At 35.1% G+C, this 21,548-nt stretch overlaps 1 protein-coding gene across 7 annotated transcripts in view; it reads right to left on the bottom strand.

Annotated features, from left to right (window-relative positions):
- DOCK8 (dedicator of cytokinesis 8) overlaps positions 1-21,548 on the bottom strand; it is a 307,293-nt gene that overhangs the window by 177,930 nt on the left and 107,815 nt on the right. For all 7 annotated transcript variants that reach the window (XM_031943861.1, XM_031943857.1, XM_031943889.1 and 4 more), the window contains 5 exons: positions 14,361-14,484; positions 12,479-12,691; positions 9,981-10,066; positions 1,597-1,663; positions 448-597 (listed from right to left, as the gene is read on the bottom strand). In XM_031943861.1, coding sequence (XP_031799721.1) covers positions 448-597; positions 1,597-1,663; positions 9,981-10,066; positions 12,479-12,691; positions 14,361-14,484 — 640 coding nt within the window. The remainder of the gene's footprint in view (positions 1-447; positions 598-1,596; positions 1,664-9,980; positions 10,067-12,478; positions 12,692-14,360; positions 14,485-21,548) is intronic.

The following is a 21,548-nucleotide window of genomic DNA, read 5'->3' as shown; positions in this document are numbered from 1 at the left end:
TGAAGGATTTTAGAATTCAAGATTTCAGGGGTTTTTTTGAAAGGTCCAGGTAGGCTTCTTCTATAGATCAAAGTCTATTCCTGGAATTGTGAAGATCTAGAAATTATAATACAGGTTTTTTTTTCTATTGTAAACATTTACGAAGATCTAAAACTATAAAATCTCATGAATTTTCCAAGGCAAGGTCACATATTTTGGAGAAACCTAAAGATGACTGAGATCTAGAAAAAAATCAGCTAGTTACTTTAGTAAGGAAAAGATAAAAAAAATTAGATGAATGCCAAGGAAGAATGAATAAGTAGCTTGACTTGGAAATTATGAAAATGAGGCATTTTAGAATGTTTTCACCAAAGACAGATAGACATATTCCCAATCCACACACCACCCCCCCAACCAAAATAGGCAAAATACAGGACAAAAAATGAAAGTCCTTCTGGTCCTTCATACCTTAATGACAAGGTAGATATCTGAAGATGGGTAGGTGACTGAGAATATTGCAGCTTTGGCTTGACTAGAAGGGTCAACTAAGGGTGTGTGATTCCGTAAGAATCCTTTGAATTGTTCAGAATTCAGGTCACAATGGAAATTTTCTGAAATCTAGATAACAGGAACAAAAAAGAAAAGTCCACCAACCAAAGTGATTATTTACTATTATGTCTTAGAACCAATGAGTTACAAATACCTTAGAACACACAAGATAACTAGAAACTCCAAGAAGAGCCCAGATAGTGTTTTATGAAAATGTCTGCTGGGAAAATCTGACACTTGCATTGCTTCACACCCCAGAAATATGAGGAGCCATTTATAGCATAATTAAACTCTAGTTTAAGGCAAATGTGGTTTGAGCTCTAGTAGCAAACTGTTGCTTCTGGAAGATCATATGCCAAAAGCTCCATGGTCTTATGAACTATGATTATCTTTCTTCATCTAAGAGATTCCTAATTCTTGAACTGAAGGATGCTTATTGACAAAGAAAGGCAGAAAACTTGATTGGTGTTTACTATAGTGTCATTATTTGTGTACACCTCCTCCCCGGCCTCCATTTTATCCTCTGAAAACTAATTTTAGTGCAAGCTAAAATTATCATGGAGAAATTTTTGGCCAGGAAGTTCTTTTAATGAAGCTTTAGACAGAGTGTTCCTTTTACCCTATAGCCAAACTAGTCCTTTGCTGGATAAAATGCCTGCCACCACATAATGAGTACCTATCCTATAGTGTGCTAGAATTCTAGGACAGCCTTCTGATGGAGATAAAAATTACTTCTACATTCCTGGTAGTTACAAAGGAATTCATATAGTTTTTGTCTATTTGCAGGACCTAAGGGCTGGCAGGCATGTAGAAAACTTTACCTCTCAAGGAAGACTTTGTACTTGGAGGTATGTAAAGCAAATAGAAATAGAAGAGAGTTTCCAATTTGCCCCTTCAGAAGCTATTCTAGAGCAATTGGGGTAGAACTTTCTTTCACTCCTTACTGTCTGGATCTGCACAGGATTTTAATGTACTGGATGAATGGAAGACCAGGCTCAAAGAATAAAGAAAAGATATATCTGATCCATGGATGAAGAGTATTTTCACCTCTCATCCTGTCATCCTTACCTTTTTCCGTTCTTTCACATCATATAGGGCAATGCTGGCAAATAAGGGTTCTATTTCTATCTCAAACCTATAGAAAAAGACAGGGAGGCTCAAAATATTAGAGTCTCTTAGGCAATCTTGAAGCAGTAAAGTATCATAGCATTTAAAGAAGTTGGAAATATACAAAGGTAATTTTAACTCATAAGTAAGAACCCTATAATGGATTTTTAAAGGAGGTCTAGGACAAGGCCCTAACTTCTTAAAATCATGGGTCCTGTATCAATTCATAGGCTTCTTATTGAGTAGCTTTTTTTTTTTTTAAATAAAGATAGCCCTTTATTATTACATAGAGTCATTTCCAGACATGCCTTTCAACTACAAATGTGCCATTCTTTCTAAGAAAGAAAACCAGTTATGTAAAACTAACATCATAATTATAACAAACAATATATGCAGTCCCTCTGCATCCATAATCCCTCACATTTGAAAAATTGGTGGGAGGTGCTTTTCTCTGGGATGACCATATTTCAATAATAGGAAAAAAAATGCTGAGTTATTTTGTATTAATCTTTCAGTACAATTCAGTTTTTAAAAATTAATAAGCACTTTACTAGGTATGGGAGGAAATACAAAGTTAGAGAGCACATAATCCTTGCCCATATGGAGCCCACCAAATACTAAAAACAATAGAGATGGTGAGAGGCATCACAGTGCAAAGAATATTGGATATGGAATCAGAGGACCTGGATTAATAAGTTTGTTGCTATTCAGTCATTTCAATTGTATCTGATTCTTTGTGACCCTACATAAAGTTTTCTTGGCAACAGTTTGGAGTGGTTTGCCATTTCCTTTTCCAGCTCATTTTACAGATGAGGAAACTGAGGCAAATAGGGTGAAGTGACTTGCTTAGGTTTGATCACATAGCTAGTATGTGTGTAAAACCACATTTGAACTAAGGTCTTTTTAATTCTATGCCCAATGTTTTATCCATTGAGCCATCTAGCTGCCCCTCTAGGATTAATAATAATAGCTAACATTTATATTGCACTTAAGACAGGCCAGTCATTGTACTAAGCACTTAACAATTATCTGATTTGATCTTCATAATAACTCTGGTAGGAAGGTGCTATTATCATCCCATTTTACATATGAGGCAGGCAGAAGTTGTGACTTGTCCAAGGTCACACTGCTAGTAAGGATATGAGGGTAGAGTTGAACTTAAGTCTTCCTCATTGTAGGTCCCCTCTTGCCACCTAGCTGGTCAGAATTATAGCATTGTCATTTTATTATCTGTGTGAAATTAGACAAGTCATAACCTCTCTGGATCTCATTTTCTTCATTCATAAAATGGAGAGATCACAAATAATCTCTTAAGTCTCCTCTAGCTTTAATTTCTGTGAATTGTAAATGAGGCATTCATTCATTAATTAAATGTAAGCAACTTGTCTTTGCCTCATGGCTGGGATGGTACTCTATAGCAATCTGTTTCTTGGAAAAGGATTAAAGTGAAAGAAGGAATGTTTCAAAAAGCAGGTGCTCTTAATGCACAGAGAGGCTTTGTGGTAAATGTGAGGAAGATGTCTCCACTCTCTTCTGGGAGCTCTTTTTTTATTGTAGTAAATTTACTTATTTTTAATATACATTGCTTTATGAATCATGTTGGGAGAGAAAAATCAGAGCAAAAAGGAAAAACCATGGGAGATATTAAAAAAAAAAAACAAAAACAGAAAAAAGCAGTGAACATATCATGTATTGATTTACATTCAGTCTCCTTAGTTCTTTTTCTGGATGTAGATGGAATTTTCTGTCCAAAGTCTGTTAGGATTGTGTTGGATCACTGAACTACTGAGAAGAATCAAGCCTTTAATAGCTGATTATCACACATTCTTGCTATTATTGTGTACAATATATTCCTGATTCTGCTTGTTTCTTATTGCCAAAGTTAGCATCCAATATATTCCTGATTCTGCTTGTTTCTTATTGCCAAAGTTATAATCTCTAATGGAATATTGGATAGTAATGGTGATAGTGGGCAACCTTGTTTCACCCCCGATCTTATTGGGAATGGTTCCAGTTTACATTTGATGCTTGCCAATGGTTTTAAATAGATACTATTGACTATTTTAAGGAAAAGCCCATTTATTCCTATACTCTCTAATGTTTTAATAGGAATGGATTTTATCAAGTGCTTTTTCTGCATCTATTGAGATAATCATATAGTTTTTGTTAATTAGGTTATTGATATAGGCAATTATGCTAAAAGTTTTCCTAATATTGTGATTCTGCTTGTTTCACTCAGCATCAGTTCTTGTAAATCTTTCTAGGCCTTTCTATAATTAACTTGTTCATCATTTTTTATAGAATAATATTCCATTACCTTCATGTACCACAGCTTGTTCAGTTATTCCCCAATTGATAGATATCCATTTATTTTCCAATTCTTTGCTACCACAAAAAGAGCTGCTACATTTTTGCACATGTGAGTCTTTCTTCTTCCTTTATGATTTACTCAGATACAAACTCAATAATGGCACTGCTGAGTCAAAGGGTGTGCATAGATTTATAGCCTTTTGGGCATAGTTCCTGATTGTTCTCCAGAATGGTTGGATCATTTCAGAACTCTACTAACAATGCATTAATGACTCAGTTTTCCCACATCCCTTCCCCCACTTATTACTATCTTTTCCTGTCATCTTATTCAATCTGAAAGTTGTGAGGTGGTACCTCAGAGTTGTTTTAATTTGCATTTCTTCAATCAATAGTGATTTAGAGCATTTTTTCATATAACTATAAATGGCTTTAATTTCATCATCTGATAATTGTGTGTTCGTATCCTTTGACCACTTATCAATTGGGGAATGACTTGTATTCTTATAAATTTGACACAGTTTTTTGCAAAGTTTAGAAATGAGACCTTTTATCAGAAATACTAGCTTTAATCTTTTTATCTTGGTTATGTTGGTTTTCTTTGTGCAAAAACCTTTTAATTTAATGTAATAAAAGTTATCCCTTGTCCCCTTTATAGTGTCCTCTAGCTCTTCTTTAGTAATAAATTCCTCTCCTCTCCAAAGCTCTGATAGGTAAATTATTCCTTGTTCTCCTAATTTGTTTATAGTATCATCCTTTATGCCAGATTGCTATAGGCCTGGATTGTGTCGTGTATATCTACTCTATTCCACTAATCTACCACTCTTTTTTCTTAGCCAGTACCCAATGGTTTTAATTAGTGCTACTTTATAATATAGTTTTAGGTTTGGTATTGCTAAGCCACCATCCTTTGTATTTTTTTTTTTCATTGATTCCCTTGATATGAAAAGATCAAGATCTTTTCTTCCAGATGAATTTTGTTATTTTTTCTAGCACTATCAAATATTTCAGCAGTTTGATTGGTATGACATTGAACAAGTAGACCAATTTAGGCAGAATTGTCATTTTTATTGTATTAGGTTGGCCTAGGCATGAACAATTGATATTTTTTCTAATTGTTTTGATCTGATTTTATTTATGTGGGAAGTGTTATTGTGTTCATCTTGGCAGGTAAACCCCCAAGTATTTTATTTTGTCTACAGTAATTAAAATGGAATTTCTCTTTTTGTCTCTTGCTGATGGGCTTTGTCAGTAATATATGGAAATGCTAATGATTTGTATGGGTCTTATTTATATCCTGCAACTTTATTAAAGTTGTGAATTGTTTCCAGTAGCTTTTTGGATGATTTTCTAGGATTTCTGATATCATCATATCATCATCCAATAGTGATAGTTTTATTTCTTCATTGCCTATTCTAATTCCTTTAATTTCTTTTTTCTATTCTTATTGCTAAAGTCAACATTTATAGTACAATATTGAATAATAGTGGTGATAATGGGCATTCTTGTTTCATCCCTGATCTTACTGGTAATGTATCCAGCTTCTCTTCATTACAAATAATGTTTGCTGTAGGTTTTAGATAGATAACTGCTTATTATTTTAAGGAAAGCTCCCTTTATCCCTATGCTCTTTAGTGTTTTTAATAGGAATGGGTGCTGTATTTTGTCAAAAGCTTTTTCTGCATCCATTGAGATTATCATATGATTTCTGTTGGTTTTGTTATTGATATGGTCAACTATGGTAATAGTTTTCCTGATATTGAATCAGCCCTGCATTTCTGGTATAAATCCCACTTGGCCTTAGTATATTATCCTGCTGATAAACTGCTGTAATCCCTTTGCTAATATTCTATTTAAAATTTTTGCATCAATATTCATTGGAGAGATTGGTCTGTAATTTTCTTTCTCTGTTTTGGTGCTTCCTGGTTTACGTATCACTGCCATATAGAAGGAATCTGGAAGTACTCTTTCTTTACCTATTTTTCCAAATAGTTTACATATTATTGGAATTAGTTGTTCTTTAAATGTTTGGTAGAATTCATGTATAAATCCATCTGGCACTAGAGATTTTTTCTTAGGGAGTTCATTACTAACTTGTTCAAATTTTTTTTTTCTAAAATGGGAGTATTTAAGTATTTTATTTCTTCTGTTAATCTGGGCAATTTATATTTTTGTAGATATTCATCTATTTTGGTTAGTTTGTCAGACTTGCTGCCATACAATTGGGCAAAATAGCTCCTAATTATTGCTTTAATTTCTTTTTCATTGGTGCTAAATTCACTCCTTTCATTTTGGTGCTGGTGATTTGGTTTTTTTCTTTCCTTTTTCTGATCAAATTAACCAAAGGTTTATATATTTTGTTAGTTTTTCCATAAAAGGAACTCTTAGTTTTATTTATTTGTTCAACAGTTTTTTTTAGTTTCTATTTTATTACTCTCTCCTTTGAGTTTCAAACTTTCTAATTTGGTATTTAATTAGAGATTTTTAATTTGTTCTTTTTTTTTTTAGCTTTTTTAGTTGCATGCCTAATTCATTCATCTTCTCTTTCTCTATTTTATTTATATAGCCATTTAGAGATATAAAATTTCTTCTAAAAACTTCTTTGGCTGCATCCCATAGGTTTTGATGTCTCGTTATTTTTGTGAGTGAAATTATGGATTGTTTCTGTGACTTGTTGTTTGATCCACTCATTTTTTATAATTAGATTATTTAATTTCCAATTGGCATTTAATTGAATATAATTTTTATTGCACTGTGGTCTGAAAAGGAAGCATTTACTATTTCTGCATTTTTGCATTTGATTGAGATTGTTATGCCCTATGTTACCTAATTTTTGTGTAGGTGCTAAGTACGGCTGAGAAAGAGGTGTATTCTTTTCTGTTCCTATTCAGAGGTCTTTTATTATCTAGGTTTTCTAGGATCCTATTAACCTTCCTAGTTTCTTGTTTATTTTATGGTTAGATTTGTCTGATTCTGAAAGGGGAAGGTTGACGTTCTCTGTTAGAATAGTTTTGCTGGCTTATTTCTTCCTGTAACTAGCTTAAATTTTTCTTCAGGAATTGCCTGTTCTACTACTTGGTGCACACCCATTTAGTATCATTATTATTTCATTATTTATGGTACTTTTTTATCAAGATGTACTTTCTCTCCTTATCTCTTTTAATAAGATCTATTTTTACTTTTCCTTTATCTGAGATCAGAATTGCTACCCCTACCTTTTTTTTAATTTCAGCTGAAGCATAATAAATTCTGTTCCAGCCTTTTATGTTTACTCTGTATGTGTCTCTCGTGTCACACATGTGTCAAATGTGTTTCTTGTAAACAACATATTGTAGAATTGTTTTTTAATCCACTTTGCTATTCCCTTGTTTTATGGGAGAATTCTGCCATTCACATTCACATTTTTGTGAATTACAATTATGATTACCAGATCTATATTTCCCTCTATCCTAACTTTTGTTCTTTCTTTCTACTCTGTCCTCAGTCATGTGTTTTTTTTTTAACCAACACCATCTACTACCTTATCTCCTATCAACCTTTTCCCCCTTGTCTTACCTTTTTCCTTAGTGTTTCTGTCTTCCCTTCTATCCTGTCCCTTCCTTTTCTTTTTCTCTTTCCCCTTCTACTTCTTCATAGGGTTAGATAAATTTCTATACCCAACTTATGGATTAAGTTACAAATCTGAGATAAAAACCAATGGGATCAAGCTTCAGACAATGCTTATACCTCTCCCTTCTTTTCCTAGATTATAATAGGTCTTTTGCACCTCTTCATACGAAATGAATTGTCCCATTATACCTCCTCTTTCCTCTTTTTCCAATACAGACTGTTTCTCACTCCTTAATGTCTTTTTTTTTTATGTCATCACATCGGAGTCCATTTATAACCACACCCTCAGTTCATGTGATGCCCCCCTTTGTCTGACTCAGTGACAGATAATAAGTCTCAAAAATTATATTGTTTTCCCATCTTTAGGGATGTAAACAGTTTAATACTTAAATACATATTTTCTCCCTGCTTATCTTTCTATGATTCTTGAGTCCTGTTTTTTTTTTAATTAAAGCTTTTTATTTACAAAACAAAGGCATGAGTAATTTCCTCATTTGACATGTTGACATTTGCAAAATGTCAATTTTTTGATCCAAATTTTCCCCTCCTTCCCCTCACCCTGTCTCCTAGCTGGCAGGTAATTCAAAACATGTTAAATATGTTAAAATATGTTACCTGTATATGCATACATGATATATACATATATGCATACGCATGTATTCTACTTATCCCTCTAGAGAGCCATCACCAAGCTCAAGAGTGCTCCAAGAATCTAGGGCTGTGTGTTGTCAAAGTGAAAATAGCCAAGTCCTGAGTCCCTACTATGTAGGAACTGATATCAGAGGAGTCTTTGATTTACTATACACAGGATTACATTTACACAGCTATTATATTATGTAGGAAAAAAAAAACTCAAAAAAACAAAACTTAGAGCGTATAGCACTTTTTGAGAATCTGTCCATAAATCTGTAAATTAAGCCAGAAACTTGAGGCCCTTTGGTTTAGTAGACAAAATCTGGATTAGATCCTAGTTCAGTTGCTTATTACTTGTATGAATGTGGGCAAATCAATCCTTTACAATCTCAGTTTCTTTATAAAATGATGTTAATAATGCCTGGAGCCCTTACCTCCTATTAAAAGGATCAAAGTGCCAATCTTAAAGTATCATATACAAATCAGGATTTTGTGTGTGTGTGTGTGTGTGTGTGTAAGTGGATAGGTTTCAGACTTGTAATTTCACTGATAAAGAAATTCCCCATCTGTACTTGATAACCTTAGAAAATTGTCTGGAGGTTTGATAGGTTAAGAGACTTGTGCAGAGTCACACAACTGGTCTATATCAAGGGCAAGATTTAGATATGGGTCTTCCTAATTCCAAGATGATCCTCCATTTGTTGCACATCTCATTGGTAGTTACCAGAATGATCATGATAATAACTAATATTTAGATTCCATTTAAAGGTTATTTTAGGTTTACTTAAGATTATACATGTTATTTCTTCTGATCCTCACATCAACTCAGTGAAGTTGATACTATTATTATCTTCATTTGTTGTTTAATAGATTAGTCATGTCTGACTCTTTGTAACCCATTTGGGGTTTTCTTGGCAGAGGTGCTGGAGAGGTTTGCCATTTCCTTCTCCAGCTCATTTTACAGATAAGGAAACTGAGGCAGATTTGTATTTTTATAGGTTGAGTGATTTGCCCAAGATCACACAGCTCGTATAGTATTTGAGTCTGGATTTAAACTCAGGTTGTCTTCACTTCAGGTCAGATAGTCTCTGTACTGCACCACCCAGAGATTGATAGAGGTTAAATAGCTTTGCCCAGTGTTAAACAGCTATTAAGTATCTGACTCAGGATTTGAACTTAAGATCTTCCTGACTTTAAGTTCAATGCTCTACCCACTACACCAACATTTCCAAACAAAGAATGATTTTGGCCTACAAGAAATATAGATTTAATAATTTAAAATAACAACAAAAAGTTGTCAAGAATTCATAAGACCATCACATTTTTTGAAACTATAAAAATCATTTTCTATTTCATTTCACACAAGTAATCTGAGATTGAGCTTACTAGAGATAGTATGAACTCCCATTTCAGGGCTCTGTAGCCCAATTCTTCTACTCAGTAGCTGTGTGACCTAGGGCAGTACCTTAACCCTTCAAAGCCTCTGAATCTTCATCTATTTGACAATAATCCCAATCCTGTTCACCCCAGAGAGCAGCTATAGACTGGATGATGTAGATCAGATGTACCTAAGGAATAATTTTGAAATTTGAAAAATAACTGTGCAACATTCTAAAAACAAAAATTATTATTCCTGCCTCCCCTCATTCCAGGAAACAACATTTCTTATTCATCTTTCCTTCCTTCTCCATACCATCAAAAGGCCAATGTCTAATTTGATTTTTGTGATAAAGAGCAAGGATTGCTATTTAATGACTAAATTAATTTTTGTGCCTAGGACACACACCTCCACTTACTTCAGAGTCTGCAGCTTGACCAAAATCCTGTTGCCCAGGTGTTCCTTTGGACATTCTGGCAGTGGCCTTATTTCCACAGCATCCTCCTATTATGAACCATACAATGAAACCATTAGAAAACTCTAACACTATTGCCATTGCCTGCCACCAAAATGAGCACCCTGAAGGTAAACTGTCAGCCATCAATGGAATTAATTACCTTTGGAGTCCGAACAGAATTCACTTATTTACAAGTTTTTTAAAAAAAAGAGTGCATCTTTACCCCTACAGAACAAAATCAGCCTTTAAGGCAAACCGTTTTTCATTTCAGCAATCCATGCTTTTAGAAAGAGAAAGGAAGGAAATGAGAATTCGGAAATATCTCAGTAACATCTCCATCAGAAGGCATTGTGAAATCTCATACCCATTGTTTGCTTTTTTGGGGCTGTAATGGCACATTCAGTCTGTTTCTCCCATTGATTGCTTCATTCATAGACACACTGAGTACAGAGATGGCAGGACTACATAACCAAAGTGTGTTTAAGGTCTCATAGTCTTAACCCTGAAACTGAGTCTGAGATTGTATTTGGTGAATATTTAAAAAAAAAGGCCATTAAAATGGAGAGCAGAACACAGTAACGGCAAGGTATGTAATGATCAGCTGTGATGGACTTGACTCCTCTCAACGATGTGGTGATTCAAGATAATTTCAAGAGAATTGGAATGGAAAGTGCCATTCAGATCCAGAGAATTATGGAGATTGAATGTGGATTAAAGTATTTTCAACTTTTTGGTTTGTTTGCTTTTTCTTTCTTATGGCTTTTTCCCTTTTGGTCTGATTTTTCTTTCTTTCTTTTTTTTTTTATTATAGTAACTTTTTATTGACAGAATCCATGCCAGAGTAATTTTTTTTACAACATTATCCCTTGCACTCACTTCTGTTCTGATTTTCCCTCCCACCTTCCACCCCCTCCCCTAGATGGCAAGCAGTCCTATATATGTTGAATATGTCCTAGTATATCCTAGATACAATGTATGTGTGCAGATCCAAACAGTTTTCTTGTTGCACAGGGAGAATTGGATTCTGGTCTGATTTTTCTTGAATGATATGACAAATATAGAAATACATTTAAAAGAATTGCACATACTTAACTTATAACAGATTGCTTGCTGTCTTGGGGAGAAGGGAAGTTAAAGAGAAAGGGAGAAAATTCTGTAACAGTTTTACAAAAATGAATGATAAAAACAATCTTTACATATATTTGGAAAAATAAAATACTATTGAGAAAAAATGGACAACAGAATTGAAAGTACAAGGTCTATAAAGAAATTAATACATAGATTCCTTTCATATTCTGATTAAAAAAAAAAGACTAACTAGTTAACTGGCACAACTCCATCTCTTATAATCAAGATTTAGGTCAGGTCCCAGTTCTTCCAGTTGTTGTTGGTTTTTCACATCTTGCAATTACTTTACATTTAATTTGCATATTATTCTTTTCATTTACTTGTCTTTGTATTGTACTGCAATTCCCCAGTGAAAAGGATGCTACTTGAGTGCAGGACTGTTTGGTTTTTGTCTTTCAGAGCAAATCTTTATCAATAAAATGGGATTATAATATCTATGGTCCCTACCTCATACACTTATCATGAGGAATATAATATATAGCAAGCACTTGTTTAATATGAAAGCACTACACAAATATTAAAGCACTATACCTATTTAATACCTGTAATTCTGTACATATTTACAAATATGTAAATCTAATTCTTTAATTGCTGGAGAATTCTGAGTTTTAAATAGCTCTGAGAGCCTTTTGAGAGATGTATTAGAGAGAGGAGGGAGAAAAGGCAGGGCACTGTAGAAGAAGGCTTTTACAAAAGTCTAAAGAAGAAATTTAAGACTCTAAAGCCAGGGGATTGCCATTAGAGTAGAAAGAAAGAAAATAATATACGCATAAGAGTATAAAAGAGATGGTGGATAGTTAAAATTAAAAGAAATTTATAATTGATTGAATTGAAGAAGATGGAAGAGTAAAAAATGACAGATTTTGAGCTTTCTTGATAACTTCATTAAAAAAAAAAATGTAATGTTTGCTTTTTGTTAATCCATACTGGTCTTTGCACCTAAATTCAAATTAATGTGGTTTACTACATAGCCAATTTTTAATGATTCAAAGGCTGATCACGCAATTTATTTAAGCATTAACTAGTTCCCTGGTCCTTCTGGTCCTTCTTACTGTATCCCTCTCTTCCACATTGCACTGCAACTGACACTTCTAGCATAGTGGCAGGGGGAAGAGTGGGAAGGTGAAGGTTTTGTGATCTTGTGATTAACTTATTAATTGAAAGCCACCCAGGGTGCTGCTTAGGACTATATAAAAGATTCAATTTAGCTGGACCTTGTTAATCTGATCAAATTGGGGTGGGCTTGTTACATGATTTTTTTTCACATGGGAAAAAGTGCAAAACATCTTGTTAAGTACTTGGGAGATCCTAGAAGGAGACCTCCCACTCACCTCATCTACAGATGGGTACAAGGAAAAGAGCTCAGCGTGCCTATTGGTCCTTCGAGCTTCTTCATTCTGTCTTTCAAAGTCCTCAGCACTGATATGTTGCAGCAGACCGTCAAGCCGTGGATCAGGCTGTAGGCTCCGAAGGTCAAAGTCACAGGAAGTGAAAGTACTTTTTCCAGACACATCACAAAGCATTCTTAAAGTTCCAGGGTCTGCCTAAAAGAGAAAACAAAACAAAATAAAAAACCATACTTGTAAGTGGAAAGATGTAGCTGAAGATAAATAGGTTAACCCTGTGTATTATTATTCCTCAAGTAGACCACATAATACTGGGCTCCCAAGTCAGAGGGCTGAGGATTCAAATCCTACTTCTAATATTTACTATCTGAGTGATCTTGAGCAAATGAAGGTAACTTGAGCCTCAGTTTCCTCATTTATAAAATGAAAGGAAAAGACAAGATGACCTTCCAATTCTAGATCTAAAACCTCTAAAAGTCCTTTATAATTTTAAATCTATGATTCTGCATCTCACACTAAAATTGCCCTAACTTGGGACTAAGACATTTTGGTTTTAGTGAAATCTAAGCCAGGATTTTCCAGACAACCGTGTTGCTCTGCTTTCCTTGAAATCTACAGTATTTAAAATAGTTTTAAAATTGGCTAGAGGCAGACTGGCCAGATAGCCTTGAGTGCCAGGTTTTATAAAATATAAAAAAATTTTATATTTTATTTGTTAAATAGCATGGAGCTCCTAAAGACATTTTTTTTAAAGCAAGAAAGAAAGTTACACAGGGAAGCAGTTGTGGTCAAATGAATTGGAGAAGGCAGTCCAAGAATCTGGACTGGCACTGTTTTCCCAGGCTTGTTCATCTCATCATTTCAGCTTCTTAAAAGGAAATCCCTGGTGATTCACAAAACAAGGATAGATCTATTTTAGTTGGGATTTGCAAGAAAAACAATATTCTCAAGGAGTTAATAGGCCCATGTAACTGATTAATTTTTCAATTAACTTTAATTGATGAACATGAAATATCTTGCCAGGTTCACAAACATAGGATTGACCTCAACTCCCCTATCCAATCTATTGTCCAGTCTCATTGAGTCTGTATCTAGAATTTCTTTCATGTATATTCCCTTCTCTCCATAGTAGTGCCAGTAGTTACGACTCCTCACAAAAATTACAAATCTAGATAAGAACACAGATAGGAAACAATACTAGTTGTAAAAACACATGATTGATTTGTCAGATTGAAGTCTGAGAAGATAGCAAAACTGGGTTCAGATGAGCTCTATATCGACAGCTACAAGCCTTGCCAGGTAGCTAAGTTGTGTCATCAGAGGATTTTTAAGACTGACTTTTAATGTTCAGTTCATGATATTATGTGAAACCCTGAACCAGGTCATTGAGATTAATCAATTGTCTAATTTGCCATTGGGGAGTCAGGTCTATACAGGAGTGCTGGCTTGGGACCTGGTTGTTAGTTATTAGAAGAGCTTGGAGAAGAATATAGATGAATTCTCTAAAAAGAAGTCCAAGGAAGGTTTGATACCGTCTTTTTCCTTCAACAAGTTTTCTTGGACAAGCAGAGAAATTAAAAATGATTCAACTGAACTTAGAACTTCAAGTGACAAAAGTAAAAAGGTAACATGTGAAAGTCAGTCTGCCAGCACAGGATTATTCATTATAGGAAATTTGCTGTAAATCACTATTATTTGGGGCCTTTTGACAGGACATGGAAATAATTTTGTTATACAAAAGATATGCTTATTATCTTATTTCCAGCAGCAGATGTAATATAGATTAACCTATATCCCAGTGGAATAAAATATAGATGCATGTTCCAGATAGAATATCATAGTAACTATCTTTGATAGTAGGAAATACCTGAGAACTTGAGTCATTATAATCCAAAGTTTCTGATTCGAAAGTCTGTTTCTGAAGTGTCTTGTGGAAATCCTTTCGGGAGCCAACCTTTTTAAAGCCACCAGTATCTGAATTTCCTTGATTCCTGAGAGAAACAGAGACAAACATTTTATCTCTTTAAAAATTCATTGCAATCAAGAAGGGAAAAAGGGAGTTGTGGTTAAAAAATAGCAAATGTTTTTTATCTACTTAAATGACCTACATTAATTTCCTACATCTACATTCCACTAAATCTAGTAATGTTCTATTTTAAAACCAGAGAAAGAGTTTAAAATAAAATATCTTGTATCTCAGGAAAGAAAAAAAACATAGAAATTAGGTTGTGAACAGCTAAAGACAAGAAAAATAAACTTATGTGGAAATTAAAGACACTAAAACCTTGCTGTCTTGCTGTGAAGCTGCAAGGGGATTTCAGAGACTGTTTTGATAATTGATCTGAAGATGTACTGGGCAGCTAGGTAGCTCAGTAGATAAGAATACTGGGCCTGGAGCTAAGATAACCTGAATTTAAATGTCACCTCATATACTTACAAGCTATGTAACCTTGGGTCATGCACATTGGCCAAAAGGATTTGGCTACTTGGAATATTGCCAAAGGGATCCTTTAAAACTCTTTTCTAGACTCTAATTTGGTTCCCAACTTCAAATGGAGAATTAACACTTCATGATAACATAATCATTCCCATTTCATACCTGCTTTTTTTCCCCTTAAAAACTGAAAATCAAAGTGATGGCTCACTTAAAGGATAATGGAGATGGTGGGCAGGTTACAACCCAGGACAAATGAAAAATTTGTTATGTCACACTCTTTTTTGAACTGTTTTACCTCAGTTTCCCTGTACTAGTTTCCCTTGTCTCAGTTTCCTTAACTGTTCCCCTTAGTTGTAAAATCCCCTTCTGATCCAGTAGGCTGAGGATCATTTGCTTTAAGGTTATTAGACTTTCTGACTCTTTCTGTCCTCAAGAATTTACACTATCCCTCTAAACTATTCCAAGAGAGAAGACTATCCTGGATACCTCACTGACATCTTTACCTCTGTTTATTTGACAACCTGTCTCTGGCTTTTAGTAAGGATTTATGGCCTCCCCCTATCCTGACAGAAGTTTTCCCACTTTTTTCCCTTCCTTTGTTTGTAAAAGGTACTTAAGGAGATGGGGTTCGCCCATTCATGGCTGGATGCTGGATTCTTTGAGATGACAGTCTCTTCTAGCCCTGGGACCAACATGGATCCATTGGTCCCAGTAATCTCTCCATTTAATATTGAATTGAACTCTGATCTCTGTCTGACTGGATAATTTGAGATTCCTGTCCAGTCAATTAGGCTCTCCCAATTAATAAAATATTAAAAACTCTCTAATCTCTCTCCTGCCTCAGTTTCTCCGGCATTACAATTATAGGATAAAAGCAGCTGCATCAGAGAGGTTTATTGTAAAGGGCAGGAACTTTGGGGAAATATACTTAAGGTTCAGTATGATTTATTTAAACAAGGTGTTAACTCAGTAGAATTGTTAAGACAAGGGTTATCTAGTTTAGCATGTGAGTTTTTTAGTTCAATATGACTGATTTAATCTTAAAATAAATAATGATTCCCTAGTGATATAATGATTGGTTTATACTCAGTATACTGTAATGATGTAATTGTAATAGAGCATATAAACTGGGGGCAAACTCAGCCAGAGAGAGACATTCCATCTCCCACCATCATGGGGGCTGGCCTGTCCTCCTTCATTTCTCCACTGAGACCAAGGCCTATCTGAAGGCCATGAGAAAGCTAGCTAGTCGAGACCCAGGTAAAGTAGACAGACTGTGAAGGAGACAATAAAGACTTTTGGACTTTATCCCTGGCTATTCTCATGATGATTATTCTGCTGAAAACAAGGCGGTCCCAAGACCTCCAGAAAGCTAACCAGAACATTACATTTTATGACAAAAAAGAAAAGAACTAATCATAAGATGAAAGTGGACCAGAGGCTGAGAATGGCAGGTAGATGTGTCCTGAAGTAATGAGTGCCCATGGCAATGATATCATAGATCCACTGAAGTATCCAAGTATTCAAAAGCTGAAGAAAATTCTTATTACTAAATTTGGAGGCTAGTACCTATATGTAAAGCAATGTCATATTCTTGAGTTTCACTGTATTTCATTTTTAATCAAAAATTTTATATCCCTGAAAGACTTTGAAGGCATTTCCAATGTCTCTACTGACATAACTCATGCTGAGTTTCTCCATCTAAATCTTCTATAAAAATCTTTGTAGCTCCTCGAGTCTAAAGTACTTCTCAATTGTTAACACCTTCCCTCCTCTCTGCACTCAAAGTCCCAGCTCTCTTTTACTCTTAGAGGTCAAAGTTGGGAGAGAAAGGGATAACCTGCACCTTTAGAGAATTTGTAGTTTAGGGGAATTGAACTGTGAGGCTATCTCCCAGACTAGACAAAGCTGGTGTGCCTATTGCTGGGTGAGCCCATGGCTTAAAAATATCTTTTTTCCACACTGTATGGATCCTTTCACTTTCTTTGTTACCTAGAAATTCCTGTTTGGATCAAGAAGGATCCTCTTTATAAAGATCCAGAGAAAGAACTATGGAGACTGAATGCAGATTGAAGTATCCTGTTTTCACCTTTGAATGGGACTGATTGGATGAAGTATTTCTTAGTATCGAGTCACATGATCCCTGTTCCCAGAGCTAGGAGATTGGGTTTTGGATTCTGGGTCTGAGAGGAACCCTGGGGAGTCACATGATCTCTGGAGAGTCAGGCCCTGGATTACAGGAGGTGACAGGAAGTTGCAGGAAATGACATGACCTGTGGGAGGCAGACAATATTGGTGACCATTGGTCAATGATGGTTATGTCCTTTTAGTCATATCCAGTGAAAAGGCTTGGGTCTTTTCCAATTTAATGGCCTGTTCTACTTCCAGCTATTTCTGGTTCAGGAGCACATGGCAGTTAGAATGGCTCCCAGGTATATCTGGACCTTTCCCTGCAGGATTAAATAAATGCTTTCTCTTTGTACCTGAAGATGTCTCTGATTATTAATTTGGGAAAGGGGGGGTCTAGCACCCGTCCCACAAGCCTTTTTGCTTTGTTTTCTTTCTCATGTTTTTTCCTTTTTTGTTCTGATTTTTCTTTCCCAACATGACTAATATAGAAATACGTTAAAAATGACTGTACATGTTTAACCTATATAAGATTGCTGGCTGTCTTGGAGAGGGAGGGAGAAAAAAAAATTTGGAACTCAAAATCTTAGAAAAATGAATATTGAAAATTATCTTTACATATAATTGGAAAAATAATACTATTAAAATAAAAAAAATTTTAAAAGAGGAAAATGGAATCTCTTTTAACACTGCAACACTGAGGGTCTTATAAACAATATTTATTGAGGCCCTGTGGGATGCAAGCCATGGACACTGTATGGGGTGAATAGTGTGGTTTCTTAGAAACTATCAGCTAAAGCAAGTATGTGAAGCCTTAGGCCTCAGTTTCAGTTTCCTAGAAATCATGTGAAGAAATGAAACTTTGGAAATTCCCTTGTGCAAATTATGCCCCTAGCCACATAGTTTAGCTCACCTCACAAGTATAAACCAATTAGCTTAAATGGCATCAGGAAGATGGCGAGCTGTTGAGATTTTATGCTATATAACCAAGCTTCTGTTTCTGTAAACCAGCCTCCTCCTTCTGGATTTCCCAGAGGTAAGGACTGCCACTTGTCATGAGATTCTAATAAAACCTTTCTACCTTCACTTTGAGAGATCTCCAAGTAGTCATTTTGGGTTAGGGTCTTTGTACCCCACACAATACTAATGTGAATTAGTTCACTAGATTGCTTTCCTATTAGTCAAATTAAGATCAGTTACTGTAAATAAAAAGATCAGATAAGGGTGAAGGGAGAGTGATAATTTTCTACTAGGAGTCCTTTGTTGATGGGTAGGGCAGGCCAGTTTCGGGGTGCCACAGGAACAGGATTAGGGCAGTAAGAGGTCACTGACTGCCTGGGACCTGGAAAGAATCCTAAGGAATTGGAGAATAATGTAGAAAGGGAGGTGGCAAAGAGAAATTTTGCCACTTTCAAAATTTTGTCTCAAGCTGGACCTGTGCTCTAAAAGGAGAAGTATTATTCCTCTTAGACCTCCTTCCTGAACCAAGTTGCCCTCTGATCCCTAAACTCAAGTTCATAATCATTAATATTAGTGTTCAGCCACATTGTGAATTAAATAGGTATTTTTGAGCTGTCCGGGGAATCCAATATATAATACTTTTTATGGGAAAAATACTTTCCAGATTCTAAGCAGTTGACATAAACTTTTGAAACCCAAACCATTCAGAAGTTGGGGGTTGGCTTGTAGACCACTTCTGTGCCTTTTAGGTCCACTTGAAAAGTTATTATTTTGAAATTATGCTTAATGACAACAGGCATGTTAATACTAAAACTTCTTCCCTATTCATGTGATATGATAAAGATATTCCAGTTCATGACTTAATTGTTATTGGGGAACTTGTAACACTTTATAAATGGCAATTAGGTTCTTAGTTTTTCCCCACTAACAAACAAAACAAAACCAGCCACCATTTAAGCAGTAAAATATCCAAGATATAGATCATCATAATAATTAAACTAAAAACAATAAATATGTATGTAGGTCAAGACAATTGTGTGAGGTACTATAGCTGCATAGAACTTAAAGAATAGTGTAGTATGTTGAAAAGTGAAGTATGTATGTCAGGAAATAACCTCAATTCAAATTCCTGTTTTGACACTTAGTTCAAGCAAGCCATTTAATGGCCTCCCCTTTTCATACCTCCCTTTTGCACCCAGTAGTGCTATATGTTAGATAGATTGCAGATTCTGAAGTCATATGATCTGATTTGAAATTCTACTATTTGGAATTCTACTATTTGAAATACTACCTCTATGACTTTGGGAAAGTCATTTACTCTCTCTCTGGGCCTCAATTTCCTCATCTATAAAATGGGTAGATGGTAAGAGTGGATTAGATGGTCTTTAAGATCCCTTTCAGCCCTAGACCTAGGATCCTAAAAGCTATAAAATGCATATATTGTGATAAAAGAATCTCTGGCTTAACTTCCTTCCTGCCATTTACTTAAACTGAGGAGAAAAGAATGTGATTTTTACTTACATGTGTAAGGAGTTGCAAGATGGTGGGCCAGGGAAGGAGATAGTGGTGGCAGGGCATGGTGCAGGTAGAGGGAATGAAAATCTAAAGATACATTTTCAGGGTATAACCTCAATATAGAATTTCCTAAAACTCTAGTTAGCATCTTAAAAGCTACCTTCATCAGTAATGTTTAGACAGCCTTGAGTTTTGTTTTTCTGTGTTAGGTTGTCCTTGTGGTTGCAGGAAGAGTGAGTGTATTAAAACCTTTTCTGAAGGTGGAAGAGAAAAAAACCCAGAAAACTCAGATAAAATCTAGCATGCTGGGGGAAAATGAAAGCAAGGCTGTAACAGAAACCAAATAGGAAAATCCACATATCTGGACCTGTGTCTAAAATGTTACACTAATCCCAAATCACAAAGTTAATTAGTAATTATTTGACTTGAAAGAAAACACATTTCTTGCTTTTTTGAGAGAAAATACAAGTTTTAAGATATGCATCTAGCATCTATAGAGAGCTTTAAGGTTTACAGGAACAGCTGTAACAGCACAGTGGATAGTTTTTCCTTGTCTAGTGTTAGGAAAACTCATCTTCCCAAGTTCAAATGTGGCCTTAAACATTTACTAAATGTATGACCTTGGGTGGAAGTAACAAACAACTCCAGTATCTTTGCCACAAAAACCCCAAATGGGGTCCCATAGAGTTGGGCACAACTGAACAACAATAACAAATTAAGGTTTATCTTCTTAGCTCATCAAAACAGCCCTTTGAGATAGGTGCTGTTAGTATCCTCATTTATATAGAAACTGAGACTGATCCAGGGAAAGAGACTTTGCTTTGCATTATTCAGCTAATAAATATGTGAGGTAGGATTTGAATTCAGGGTTTCTTAACTCTGGGTTCAGAACTTATGACCTGGCTAAGTCTATAGTACATAATGACTGAGAGAGTCCTCTTCTCAAGCTTAGAAATTTACCAATTACTTGTCTCAAGGCTAATACACTGAGATGGCAATTGAATAACTTAAGGTATCACATGCTTTTTCAAGAAGGAATCTCTTGAAAAAATAAAAATCAGGAAATAGCCTAAGGACTCTGCATGAAGCTTAGAGTTAACAGTGGTGTCTTTTTTTATTCCCTCTCATAAAATGCGTTTATTTCAGTGTCTGCAGGCATAAAAAAATCCATATACCCCTATAATATTTCATTTTATTAGATCTAATCCAGCATTAAAGATTTTGGGGACATTTACCTCACTTCCCTTTTGTTCCTCTATTTAACTGTAAGCTCCTTTAGAGTAGGAGCTATGTTGTATACAGAACCTATAACATTATTTTACCCATAGTAAACTCTCAAGAAATGTTTGTTGAATGAATTCTCTATGGCTAATGATTTGAAATAAAGCTTGATATGCTTTTATTCCTGGTATTTTTTTGATATGATTTTGTTTTTGCATTTGGTTCCTGGATCCTTGGGTAGAATAATTCTAATAATTAGTAAAATTACTTCCCAGAAGTGAAAAAGGTTAAAAGACATGGGACTATGAATATGAAAAAATGAGTCACTCAGGAAGATCCAAAGTATAGTTATCTCAAAGTACCAGCTCAGAAAATTAGTTCCTATAGCCTACCTCCATGGTAGGCTAAAACCTCAAGTGTCTGAAACCACAGGTTCAAGGTTTTATTTATTACCAGTCCTTCAGGGACAATGGAGGAGAATTAAGTAAACTGTGTAATGAAAAAACAATTCCCCCAAAATGAGTATAACTTCTTGGTTTCCACAAGCACAGCTATTTTCTTTTGAACTAAAAACTTTTTTACATTTGGTGACAATTCCTTAAATCCATCAGCTAAAAGGGGAAAATAGTGTTGGAGAGTCTGCAGGAAAGCACAATAGTATATTATTGGTGGAGTTATGCATTTCTCTAGCCATTCTGGATTATACCCAAAATATTAATAAACTACTTGGCTTATATTCCAAAGATATTGAAGAAAGAAAGAGAATGGTACATAAATAATAGACATCAGTTCTGG

The sequence above is a fragment of the Sarcophilus harrisii genome, chromosome 1, assembly GCF_902635505.1.
Source record: "Sarcophilus harrisii chromosome 1, mSarHar1.11, whole genome shotgun sequence".
NCBI classification, from domain to species: domain Eukaryota; kingdom Metazoa; phylum Chordata; class Mammalia; order Dasyuromorphia; family Dasyuridae; genus Sarcophilus; species Sarcophilus harrisii.
This window is presented reverse-complemented; position numbering and strand designations above follow the sequence as displayed.